The sequence below is a fragment of the Hemitrygon akajei genome, chromosome 5 (assembly GCF_048418815.1).
Source record: "Hemitrygon akajei chromosome 5, sHemAka1.3, whole genome shotgun sequence".
Taxonomy (NCBI): domain Eukaryota; kingdom Metazoa; phylum Chordata; class Chondrichthyes; order Myliobatiformes; family Dasyatidae; genus Hemitrygon; species Hemitrygon akajei.
This window is the reverse complement of record NC_133128.1, coordinates 174,912,065-174,925,655: the sequence shown is the minus strand read 5'-3', so window position 1 is coordinate 174,925,655 and position 13,591 is coordinate 174,912,065. Positions and strand designations below refer to the sequence as shown.

The window sequence follows — 13,591 nt, the reverse complement described above, 5'->3', positions numbered from 1 at the left end:
CATCCCAGAATATACAATTTAATCACTTGCTAAATGGTAGTTAAAAAATGGAAAATGCTAACAAAACAGGTATCCACCCTGAAGCTGGAAGTCACTAGACAAATACATGGTCTGCATTCACACAGGTAGATTTTTAAAAAATCTACAGTTCAAGTTCCTATCTATAAAAAAAATCCACACAACAGTTCCTCCTCTAGAGCAGACCCTACAAATCTTATGCCTTCAGATATACATAGCACTTTATCCATATCTGAGTTTAGGTACAACCATACTGAAGATTTGGGGAGAGTGAAATTACTTTTGAAAGCAAACACCTTTGAAATTCAGTCAGATATTAATGGTAGATCTTACCTGCACTTGGATCAAGAAAATCTGCACACCTGAATCATAGAACGATTTTATAGAAAGTAGACATACTTAACTAACCAGGTGAAGTTGTTACAACATGGATAGCACGCTGGATTATGACAGGTTAAATATTCCATTTGATAAATATGACGACTTGGAATTCTAATTTACATTATACAGTAGTTAAATTAACAATTAACGTATAATTAACCAAGGTTGGTTAAATTATCACATTGCAGTCCATAACTTGTTTAGCAGATAGCAATGATTGCTGATAGCTTTTGTTGTGTATAATCTGATCATTTAAGTATTGTATATGTGCATTTCTCCCTTGATTTGAACTCATGTTTAAAATCTACACAAATTTAACCTTGTGCTAACAGCTTTTCAATTTGATAACAATTTGCATTTATATAGTACATTTAACATCAAGCCATTTCATATGCTTGAGGGAAGTAAAAATTTAAGCATATGGGATAATCAAAATATTTCAGGCTAGAGGCAAGTATTAATGAAAGTCTAGCGTGAAAACAGCAGCAAAGGGGTGACAGAGTGAGATGCAGACACTGAAAATGTAGCTAAAGGGGGTGTGCTAGTGGGATGGAACTCAAACCAGAGGGCATGGGAGTTGAAGGATTGAAGCAGCTGAATATAGGTTAATCCCATGAAGGATTTAACCACAAAAAAAAATTGAATTTGAAGAATTAATTGGAAAACAGTCGTAACTGTAGCAATGAGAAGATTTGGAGGGGGAAGAAACAAAAATGTATATAATGGGAAATGGATTTTATATTGAAATATGGTAAACCATCAGCACATACTGTTACTGAGCTACAAAACTGATAGCAGCTTCCAGAACCACATGCCCAAAGTTCTTTGTCGGGGGGGGGGGGGGTTAAGGGAAAGGGATTCAACTGATTAGGCATGCAAGGAGAAGAGATTAGGGAGTCGCATCTTCATCATTGTATGTGGGAAAATACTTGTCCCAAATTCCCACTTACTCCTTAAATACCTTCCACTCCTCTCACTGAAACCTCTGCTTAATCTACTAACATATCATTGTTTGCTCATGTAATTGATCTGGTCTCCCACTGACTACTGTATACCACTTTATGTGGTAATGGGTAAAGAGGTAGTGCTTTTATTCCTTACTGTTTTTATTAGATACATTATATTTATAATTTTTGGTTTTAGCATCCACCGTGAAAAATCAAGTGCAAGGTGAGTTGCTACAATGACAACAGCAAAACATTCTGGCTCCCCTCTTCTCCTCACATGCTTATCACCTCCCTCTGGAGTCCCGCCTCCTCCCCTTTCTCCCATGGTCCACTGTTCTCTATCAGATTCCTTCTTCTTAAGCCTTTTACCGTTTCCACCTGTCACATCCCAGCTTCTTACTGCATCCACCTCACATGACTTCACCTTTCACCTTGTACTCCTCCCTCTCCCCCCTCTTTCTTACCGCTTCCATACCAGTCCTGATGAAGTGCCTTGGCCCAAAACATTGACTCTTCAATAGATGCTGCCAGCCTGCTGAGTTCTTTGGCATTTTGTGTGTTGGTAAAACATACACAACAGCCTGCTGTTTATCGGTTACAATTCGGTATTTAAAACTATCATCCCTTCGGTATTAATCAACAAGCTTTAAAACCTGGGGCTTTGTACCCCCCTTTGCAACTGGATCCTTGACTATGGGAGACCACAGAAGTGTCACAACAACTTCACACTGAATGTCAGCAAGATCCAGCAATTGATTGTGGACTTCTCCAAGGGAAAATTGAGAGAACACACACTAGTCCTTTGAGGGAAGAAGCTGTTCTTAAAATTCTGTGACAGCCTTTGTGTTAATGGTGGTAAGAGTAAGTAACTTTAAGTTCCTGGGTGTCAAAATCTCCAAAGATTTATCCTGGGCCCAACATATTGATGCATTCACAAAGTAGGCACACCTTTTTAGATTTTAAGGAAATTTGGTATGTCACCAAAGACTCTTGCAATTTCTATAGATCAGCGACTTTTATGCCATGGACTCCTACCATTAACGGAGAGGTCCATGGACCTCAGGTTGGGAACTGTGGTAGACTTATGGAAGAGAGTATTCTGACTGATTTTATCACAGCCTTATATATGGAATTAATCATCATCAGTAAGGCTAAGCAGTCAGATGCAACTCTATTTATCCTTCTGTTTTTCTCAATTCTCTCCTGAAATTAAATTAGGGATGAATTAGGGAATCTCAATCTTCAAACCGGGGCACCATTGGAGAAGATTTTGAATTAATCATAAAAGTTTCAGAGCAACTTTAACAACATTTTAATTTATTTTGTTCTACCTTAATTAAAGAATAATTATCATTCTTCTCTATGCAGTTAAATTATTCATGTATTTGTTGCCTCTCAGTTTAAACTCTTCCAGCTTTAGAGCAACATCACAACATCCCTAATTATCACTCAGGCATTTTACTTGGCTTATATCTGAGGCTAAGCATCCAGAACTCATTCCCCCCCCCCAAAAAAACCACCACTGATCCCAAAGAAATGTTTTCCTTCAAATTTAAGCAGCTCCTGGAAAATCCCCCTTTCGACAATATCTATATTTTAATGCCAATAAAACATACAAAAATTAAACATAACATACTGCAGATGTAATTAAATATTCAGAAAGAGCTGACCATGCTGCTGTCAACATTGTGTGTTCCGATAATCAGCAATAAGTGTAGGGGACTACCAACTATTGAGAGGACTGGATAGAGTGGAAGTGCTTCCAGTGGAAGAGCCTAGGACTAGAGAGCATCGCTCAGAATATAAAGATGTCTCTTAGCAGAGAAATGAAGAATAATTTCTTTAGCTAGATGATGGTAGTAAATCATTTCTATAGATGGATGTTGAAGCCATGTCCTTTGGAAGTTAAATTGAAGGTTTATAGGTTCTTGATTAGTAACAGCATCAAAGTTATGGGGAAAAAGTAGGAGAATGGGGTTGACAAGGAATAATAGTCAGCCACGACTGAATGGCAGAGCAGACTTTATGGGCAAATGGCATAATTCTGTAATGTCTTACGGGACTTATCAAATAAAGTTAACTGAAGTCATTTTCTCACAATAATGTCCTTGTGATCAAAACTGTACAAAAACTGCACCGATAAACAGGTTCAAGAAACTGCTCAATTTATTCGTTTAAATGATGCTCAGCAACAGGTCAGTGTTAAGATGGGCTGAAACATCAAACCTTTCATAGATGGACATGACAAGTGAATGGTATACAAATGCAGTACAGTTGACCCTCCTTCTCTGCAGGTTCCGCACGCGCAGATTCAACCAACCGCGGATCGGGAAAACCCGGAAGTTCTCTCTCCAGCACTCGTTGTTTGAGCATGTACAGACTTTTTTTCTTGTCATTATTCCCTAAACAATACAGTATAACAACTATTTACATAGCATTTATGTTGTATTAGGTATTATAAGTAATCTAGAGATGATTTAAAAGTACAGGCAGTCCCTGGGTTACAAACAAGTTCCGTTCCCGAGTCCGTCTTTAAGTCTGATTTGAAATCAGAACAGGTACATCCGGTATTATTTAGCGTGTTAGTCAAACATTTTTCTTTGTATATAGTATATATTCTACCTTTCTATGCATATAAAACACTTAAGAAACATACCTATTTCAATAATTAAATCACAGCGTTGCTTAGTAATAATTGTAGCTTTCATTGGGGCAGGGCCTTTCACATGCTCCATTAAAATTGTTCTGATCATTGACTGACTGTAGCCTAATGCTTTTCCAATGACCAACGGCGTTTCACTTCTTTCCGATCACTTTATTACTTCCACCTTATTTTCAATTGCGATCGTGATTATTTTCGTGAACAGAAACACTGTGGATTCAGAGCTGTGCCAGGTCCTAAAGACCACTGCACAGAGACAGGTTAAACAAAGTCCAGGGTTCCGCTGGGTCCTAAAGACCACCGCACTGAGACAGGTAAAAATAAAGGACTTGAGCATCTGCGTATTTTGGTATCCGCAGGGAGTCCCAGAACCAATCCCCCGCGGATAAGGAGGGCCGACTGTAATGTATTACAAGCACCTGAACAGCAGAAGTGGTCATTAACCCAATGCTATTTATGGCTGTCAGCTGATAAGTTTCTTTAAACTATTGCATGGTGTGACTTCTCTACATTGAGAATTCAATTTGTGTCATCTGTGATTTATACTCTTCTTAAAAAATATTTTTTAAAAAATTCCTTTAAAAAAAAATTATCAATCCTTCCCCCCTCCCCCCGAACATATCCCTGTAGAAAGAGAATGAGAAAAAAAAAAGAAAGAATGCCTGGATATCGGAGGATCCCCACATGCTCCATGGAGTTCATAATAGCTTTAGTACAAATATTTCTTTCTTTCCCCAAATAACCAATAATTTTATCTTCGGAGCATCTATATATTTCATCCTATCTTTTGTAAATAAGGACGCCAAATTTTCAGAAATATTTCGTATTTATCTCCTAAATAAGTAATTTTTTTCAAATGGAATGCAGCTGAAAGCTATATCTATTTTCATTTTCTTAATGTATTTGTTAAAATTCTTTTTCTTTTCACCGGTCCATTAAGCCCATTAACATTAAAACTTTAAAAATTCAGTTAATTAGTCATTATTTTTAACAGGGTTACTCCAGTCTATAGTAACACCTAACTTTTCAACTTTCGTAGTACCTTGGGGAATCTTTTTAAAATTCTCCGTGTTGCTATGTGTCTCCCCCCCCCCCCCCGATTGTCCAGGCAAAGAAAGAAAAATTAAAGAAAAATAGATTATAAAAAAAATAACGAAATACCCCCCTACTAATGTTGTGAATAAAGAAAAAACACAACATTACCCCCCTCTGTTGTGCGGGTCATGGCAATTGCCATGATTACACATGTGAATCCTGTAGCAATCGATCCAAAGTTCCCCCAGCTCCCCCTTAACATAAAAAAGTATTCATAAGAGAAGAAAAAATAATATCACTACTCTCGATTAATATTTCTCAAATTTTTACCTTTCTCCCCGTATCATATACTTAAGAATATATTTAAATATTTTTCTGTCCTTAAACATCCATCAACTCCATTCACTGTCCCGGTCTTCATCTTTAATCCATTTCACTTATAAATCTTTGGCTGTGGTTAGCGAATATTTGGGAGTTCTTGTGCAAATTCTTCCGCATCCCCGATAATCATTAAAAGATCTTTTTCCGTCATCCAAAAAATTGATCAGTGTTGCCGGGTGGCACAATATAAATTTATAACCCTTTTCCCATAAAACTTTTTTCGCTGGGTTAAATTCCTTCTTTCTCTTCAAAAGGTCATAACTTATATCAGGATAGAAAATAACTGTTTTCCCTTCTATCATCAATGGCCCATTTCTCTTTCTGGCACATTGGGCAGCCGCCTTCAAGATCTTTTCTTTATCTTGATATCTTAAGCATTTTCTCAAGATTGATCGTGGGTTTTCATCAACTTGAGGTCTTGATCTTAAGGCTCTGTGAGCCCTTTCAATTTCAATTAACTGGGTTCCTTCTTCCATTTCCAAAATTTCAGGAATCCTTTTTTGAAAAAAATTTATTGGATCCTCTCCCTCTATACCTTCTTTAAGTCCGACAATTTAACTTTATTTGATAATATCCGACAATATTATTTTATCTGTTAAAATTTTCAAGTACATCCACTTTTTCCAACAACCATTTTCTTTCTGATGTCCAGGCAGAAATATTATCTTCCATTTTATTCACTCTATCAATGGTGTCTCCCATTATTTCTTCCAAGTTTTTAATTTTCTTGTCCATTTTGTCCTGTCTTTTCATCATTTTATCAAACAATCTTCATATTTTTAATATCTTTTTAAATTACTTTTAATGCTTTTAATTCATGCATTATTTGCACCAAAGATTTTTTTATGTCTCCAATATCACCTCCAACCTCTTCCTGCTGCTCTTCTTTGTTTGTCTCTTCATCTTCATCTGATTTATCCAGAGAATCTGATTCCACCTCATATTTACTTTCAGTTGCGATCATAGCTGGGATTTGTAGTTTGGGTTGCTCGTGTTCGCGCATGCCCCTTCCTTCACGCATGCGCAATTCCTGTTGCTTTTTTTTTGGAAACGGTTGATGTTGCCACAGTTTCCTGTTCTGTATCGCCGGAGGTAAAATGCACTTGAGCCCGAGGCTCTTTCATGGCTGCCAGCCTCGATTCTTTTCCAACTTGTGTTGTCTTCAAAGTAGTAGTTCTCTTCTACTTCTGTTTAGGAGACATATCTTAAGACAATCCTGAGTAGTTTATAAGTAATTTTTAAAAAAGTATTTACTAGCTTTTCTTCACTTAAACATTATTTTACTGGTTTTTTACGGGAGAGCTGGATTTTCACGTCTCGATCCTACGTCATCACGCGACATCCCCATTTATACTCTTTCATGAAACAAAAGAATAGAAAAGAAGCTTCATTTTCTAAATAGAAATAATGAGGATTTTCTTTCATTATAAACATAAAATTACTAACGTTAGGTTTAGGATCTGGAGAATGACTACAAAAGCTGTTAACACGGCCTGTATTAAGTGCAGAGATTGAGATCTTGAAAATTTAAGCAATAATAGCTGCTGTTAATTTTCTAAACTTCAAATTCCAGACTCCACATTGCAAACCAGACAAAAGTAGATGGTATATCTCAAAAAGTTTGATATATTGTAATAAGCATCGATACCCCCACATCAAATCACCAACATTCAACCAACTATGCATATCCATTTTGGTGGTGTTTTTCAGGCCGTTTGAGTGATCAGGCGCTTTGTTGTCTCTGAGGTTATTCTGAGCGAAGTGTGCAGCCTCGAGGCCAAGAAGCCTGGAGACAGGGCACAAGCACAGACCGATTCAGTTTCTCACTGATCTCACCGATTAAAGCATCAAGGAAGATTGACATTATCAAGGTGAGGGCAGAAGGCAAGCGGGTGTTCAGCACTATCTACCAGCTGCTCGCTCTCTGCTGCCAGAGGAAGAAGTCTGCGTGATGGTCCCTCCCTCTCACTCACTACACCCAAAGGTCCCTGCACTTGAATGGTCGGTCTCTCCCTTGCAATGCTGTTGGAGGATGGTGCCGGAGTCCTGGTTCTTGAGCAAGATTTAATAGACGCTGTTTGTAGATTGGATTCTGTAGTTCACATTATGATGTGTTTCTGGCCGCTCCTTTTTTTTTGTTGCTGTTTTGGCGATTTAGAATCAGGGCAGCCTGCAGATAACGAACACTGAGCTGAATAGATATGCCTTTTCACTTTGTGTTTTATATTCTGTGTTTATCATCTTATTTTGTTGCCATTTGCGCAATTTGTTTTTTTTTGCATGGAGGAGGTTTGATTCTTATTCTTTGAACCAGTTCAATGGTTTTCTTTATTTCATGATTGTCTGTGGAGAAGACGAATCTCAGGGTTGTATACGCATGGGTACTTCGATAATAAATGTACTTTGAATCTTGAATCTTTGATTAAAATACTATACAGATACACTGCACATACGGAAGTTATATTTATACATTTGCACTCCCTGAAATCGACACACAAAAACAGTCACACTCCTTTGCTCATCGTTACAGATATAGTGAAATAACTGTAAATCATATAGGCACATCAACAACCTAGAAATATTGCAAAAGGATCAAATTAAATCAGGAATAAAAACAAAATGCTGGAGAGATACAGCACATCAAGCAGCATAAAACCAAAGAAATATCAGTCTAAAACATTAACTCTTGTTGCTGCCTGACTTACTTAGTATCTCAAGTATTTCCTGTTTTATTTCAGACAGTTTGTGCAATTAAATAAGGACTTTGATGAAAAGGAATTTTGAGGATTTTAATCCATGTGCATACTGAAAAAAAAAATCAGAAAGGCAAAGGACTTGAGGATTTTCAGGATATGGCCTTACAACAACACACTCTGGAGTGGATTATACAGGACCTGACATTGAATCAGAAAGGATTAATTAATGACTTTAGAGTTAAGGTACCACAGTGTGAGCAGTGATCATGACGGGTTTCAATTTTATATTAAGTTTGAACAAGTTAGGGTGCAAGAGCTGTATCTTAAACATAAATGAGGATACTTATAAAAACATGAAAGCAAAGCTGGCTAAATAAGCTGGTCAATTAGGTTAAGGGACCCATCATTCCAGTTGCAGTAGTAGACATTTAAGAGTACATTTCAAGGTATAGAGTATCTATATAATCAAGGATTATATTGCTGATTTTTGGGTCAAACCCAGTATCAGAACTAACAGTGGTGAGGAAAAAACGGGCATTATCTAGAAAGAATACATACGTACACAACTCTGGAAGAACTCAGCAGGTCAGGCAGCATCTGTGAGAAAAGAGTAGCCAACATTTCGGGCCGAGTCCCTTCATCAAGAATGGTCTTCCTGATGAAGGGTCTCGGCCCGAAACGTTGGCTACTCTTTTCTCATGGATGCTGCCTGACCTGCTGAGTTCTTCCGGCGTTGTGTACGTATTCTTTGATCCACAGCACCTGCAGTTGTATTTTTGTGTTTTAGTTATCTAGAAAGAGACTGGTGACACACGGGTCAGAGGTGATTGGTGAACCACAGAGGGGTGAAGGATGCTATGCCAAAGAAAGTAAGTAAGGGCAGGGGATGATGGATAATGGGTGGAGGCAGATAGAGCTAGTGTAGGGAGGGAATGAAGGATGGAAGAAAAGGGTGTTAAGCAACAACAGAAAAGCTACTAGTGCTAGAATCTGATATACAAGGAAGGTGATAATGGCAACCATTAGGAGAGGAGGGAAGACCAGTTGAAACATGAACCAGATTGGGGGAGGGGTGTGAGTGAAATGTGTGGGTAGAAAGTGTACAAACCCAGAAGGGAAGGGGCATGAAGCTGAAGGAACAAAAAGTGGGAGAACTGGAGGCAGACTGCTGGGAGAGCTGGGGGTGAAAACATTGCCCCTCTTGTTTGTATTGGCCTTACCCTAGCAGTGAAGGCGGCCAAGTATGGACAAGGTGATTTGGAATTGGGAAGGGGAATTGAAATGGCATGCAACAAGAAACTCAGAATGGCCACTGCAGGCAAAGCTCAGTACTCTGCAAATCAGTCACCTTGTCTGTCCTTGCCTTGCCGTTGTAGAGGCCACATCTTTGCCTCACCTGGAAGGGCTATTTAGGTCCTATAGCAAATGAGCCTGGGGAATTTATAACAGAAAATAACAAATGGTGAATGAGCTTAACATGTATTTTTCATCAGACTTGACTGCAGACGACATATATAACATAACTGAAAGAGCTGAACATTACAAACATCACATTGGGCATCCTGATGAACCTACAGGCTAATGAGTCTACACACCCTGGTGAACTTCATCTCAGGATCATAAGTAGTCCGTGTAATTGCTATGTACTGGCTTTAATTTTCAAAATTCCCAAGACTGAGGGAACACTTCATATTTGAAAATGGTTAATTACAAGTTACAAGTAGAGAAAGAAGGAAACTGGAGGCCAAATCAGCTTAAAAAACATGATTGGGTTAACATTAGCAAGGCACTTAGAAAGATTCAAGGCAAGTTAACAAGGCTTGTGAAAGGGGTGTGATTTTGCTCATTGTGTGGAAACTAATATACTGGTTTGGGTAGAAAACTGACAGCCTAAAAGGTTGGCATAAATGATTCTTTTTCAAGCTGGCAAAAAGTGACAAGTTGTGTGCCTAAGCCACTGGGGTTTCAGCATGTTAGTCATGTATTTAAATTGTAAAACTAAAGGAACCAAAGAACACAAAAAAAGTAGGAATATCCACCAAGCCTGCTTTGCCGTTCAACATGATTGTGCTGATCTGTGCTTACATCAACTCCTCTGCATGACAATTCTCCACAAACCTCAATTCCTTTATCTTTCAAATACTTATCCAATTCCATCTTAACTACAGTCAATCATCTGGCCCCACCATCCTCTGAGATAGAGGTTCAGAGATTCACTATCCTCATGCAAAAAAACTTCTGTGCATCTCAGATCAGACTCTGAAGTATTATTTCAAAGCTGCATTCCCTCATTGAGACAATCCACAAGTGAAATCATTTCAATATTGCCCCATAAAGATCCCTTAGATTTTGTGTGAAAATGATCACTGTTCTTCTAAACTCCAAAAAATACAGATCCAAACTGCTTAGCCTCTCTTGATAGGGCAACTACCTTTAGCCCAGGAATTAGGAGACCAGGCTTTTATGCAAACTCTTTAGGCTTCTCACAAATACAAATACACTAAATCTACATATTCCACTTCAATGATTTGCCTGTCACAAGACCTTGATGACTAAGTTTAATTATATCCAGCTATTCTAAATAATTATTTTCCCTTTTAGTTTTGATAGATAGATAGATAGATAGATAGATACTTTATTCATCCCCATGGGGAAATTCAACATTTTTTCCAATGTCCCATACACTTGTTGTAGCAAAAACTCATTACATACAATACTTAACTCAGTAATAATATGATATGCATCTAAATCACTAATTCAAAAGCATTAATAATAGCTTTAAAAAAAAAAGTTCTTAAGTCCTGGCAGTTGAATTGTAAAGCCTAATGGCATTGGGGAGTATTGACCTCTTCATCCTGTCTGAGGAGCATTGCATCGACAGTAACCTGTCGCTGAAACTGCTTCTCTGTCTCTGGATGGTGCTATGTAGAGGATGTTCAGGGTTTTCCATAATTGACCGTAGCCTACTCAGCGCCCTTCGCTCAGCTACCGATGTTAAACTCTCCAGTACTTTGCCCACGACAGAGCCCGCCTTCCTTATCAGCTTATTAAGACGTGAGGCGTCCTTCTTCTTAATGCTTCCTCCCCAACACGCCACCACAAAGAAGAGGGCGCTCTCAACAACTGACCTATAGAACATCATCAGCATCTCACTGCAGACATTGAATGACGCCAACCTTCTAAGGAAGTACAGTCGACTCTGTGCCTTCCTGCACAAGGCATCTGTGTTGGCAGTCCAGTCTAGCTTCTCGTCCAACTGTACTCCCAGATACTTGTAGGTCTTAACCTGCTCCACACATTCTCCATTAATGATCACTGGCTCCATATGAGGCCTAGATCTCCTAAAGTCCACCACCATCTCCTTGCCAAGGTGATTAACACCTTGCCATTATAACACATTAATCTGGCCTATAATTCCTTTTTGAAGAGGGGAGTCACATCAGCCGTCTTCCAATTTTCTGCTACCCTCCTGGAATTAAACAAGTTTTGAAAATTTTCAACCAGTAGGTCCACCAACTCTGCAGCCATCTCATTTAAAATCCTTGTATGGCTGTCCCAATAATTTGTCTGCTTTTAGCTTCATAGTTAATCCATAACAACCAGTGGGTTTACAAGTCCCTCCACATTATTTGAAATTAGCCCATCTGTTATGATAGGGATATTTGCCATGTCCTTCACATGGAAGATTGATGAAAACAATGATATGTTTTCTGTCACCAATTCATTGAAGGTCCCACACAGAACTTGGCTACCTTTCTATTTGTATACCACCAGAAACTTTGCGTTTGTTTGATATAATATGCAAGTTATCTCTAAACTTCAGAAAAGGATTGGCTGCTACATTTGATTATACAAAGTAGGAAAGCAGAGGATGAAGTCAAGAGAATGAAGAGATTAAACAAATAAACCAAGAGCTAACAAATGTCAGAAACTGAGAAAATGCTCATTTTTTGCAGGAAAATAAGTCATATCAGTAAAATGGTGAGAAATCACCAAATCCTGAAATCCAAAGAGTTACTTAGCACAATGTGCAAAAGCAAATGTAATTTGTAATTAGGAAAGCTTACAAAATTGCACTGTGTATTACAGGAGAAAAGGAGGTTGTACTTCTACAATAGAAGCATCAAGATAACATCTGGAGCACTAAGTACACTATTAATCACTGAGGCATATATCTGTTACAAGAGATTTACTATACAGAAAGAGCAGCTTGTGTTAATGAAAGATTGGATCAGTTTGTATTAAAAATGAGAGAGGAGTTTATTGAAGAGCACTAGATCCTGAGGAGCACTGAAGCAAAAGGTATTTGTAGGAAAATCTAGACTGAGGCACCTATTTAAAGGTAAATATTTACCACTTCAGACAGATCAGGTTAATTTTTCCTGAGATTAATGAGTCTTTGGAATTCTTCCTCAAAAGTTGGTGGAAGTAGATTTCGTAGTTAGATAATTTCTTAGGAAGCATGGTGAAATGTTCCCAAGAGTAATGGGGACATTAAATCTGTCATCATCTTACTGAATGTCAGAGAAAGACTGAAGAACCCAACTGCCAGCATTTGCTTGCAATTCCAATATTCAAACCAAACTCAGTGTGAATTTACAATCTGCAATGGAAAAGGAGAAAAACATCAAATCCCTAATTTGCCTTCAAGTCGTCAAAATTTAAAGCAAGCGAACTTTAGTTTCAAATCTAAACACGCTAAACCTTATTCCAATTGATAAATCTTGTAATTGTAGGGTGGTGGTGGGGGGGGGGAGTGACTCGAACTTCTAATGATGTGTGTGTAGCTACGTGGAGAAACGTGTAACAGACAGGTCGGACACTTATTGTCATGTGTCTTCGTTGAAGTCTCCAATCCGTCAGCTAACAATCCTCTCCGAACTCTCACTGGAAGCCACTGCATCAGCCCGAGAGCGGGAAGGTAGGAGCAGGCCGCAGCCGAGACCCGGACCTTGCGTACGGACCGAAAACAGCAAAACTCAACACTGCGGGCGAGTGCGCAAGACGTCGAATTAAATCGCTTTTATGAAAAGCAACTACATACTCGGAGGACATGGTATCCCTCGCTGCCTCCGCCGGGTATTTCCACGCTTTGCGAGCCCCCCATTGCTGGCTGTGCTCGGTCTGCAGCGTCGCCCAAGGAAGCGGCTCCAGCGACTCGCCTTTACGTGGCAACCGAGGCATTCTGGGAACAGACACGTCAATACTCCGGCAGGGCCGGCAGCGAGCATGCGCAGCCCTGCTCCCTCTATTCATCCACGGTATCTCATTCATTACATTCGTTCATACCTCGCAGGTCCGGGAGTAGGAGTTGAACACTCAAAGTACATTTATTATCGAAGTGCATATATATCACCATGAAATTCATTTTCTTGCGGTCAATCACAGTAAATAGAAGAAGCACAATAGAATCAATGTAAGACCGTACCCAACGGGACGGACAATAACCAAAAAAATGCAAAAAAAAATAC

The 13,591-nt window shown here is 38.8% G+C and overlaps 1 protein-coding gene across 2 annotated transcripts in view; it reads right to left on the bottom strand.

The window, feature by feature from the left end:
* Positions 1–13,302, bottom strand: part of gorasp2 (golgi reassembly stacking protein 2) — a 37,132-nt gene extending 23,830 nt beyond the window's left edge. The window contains exons 1-2 of one of the 2 annotated variants that reach the window (XM_073047280.1): positions 13,165–13,293; positions 9,469–9,551 (exon numbers count right to left, since the gene is read on the bottom strand). Coding sequence is in view for 1 of the 2 variants with exons in the window: in XM_073047279.1 (XP_072903380.1) it covers positions 13,165–13,227 (63 nt within the window). In the remaining variant the exon portion in view is untranslated. Of the gene's footprint in view, positions 1–9,468; positions 9,552–13,164 lie in introns of both variants that reach the window. The other variant, XM_073047279.1, reaches the window with a different exon arrangement.
* Between the last annotated feature and the right edge of the window lie 289 nt (positions 13,303–13,591).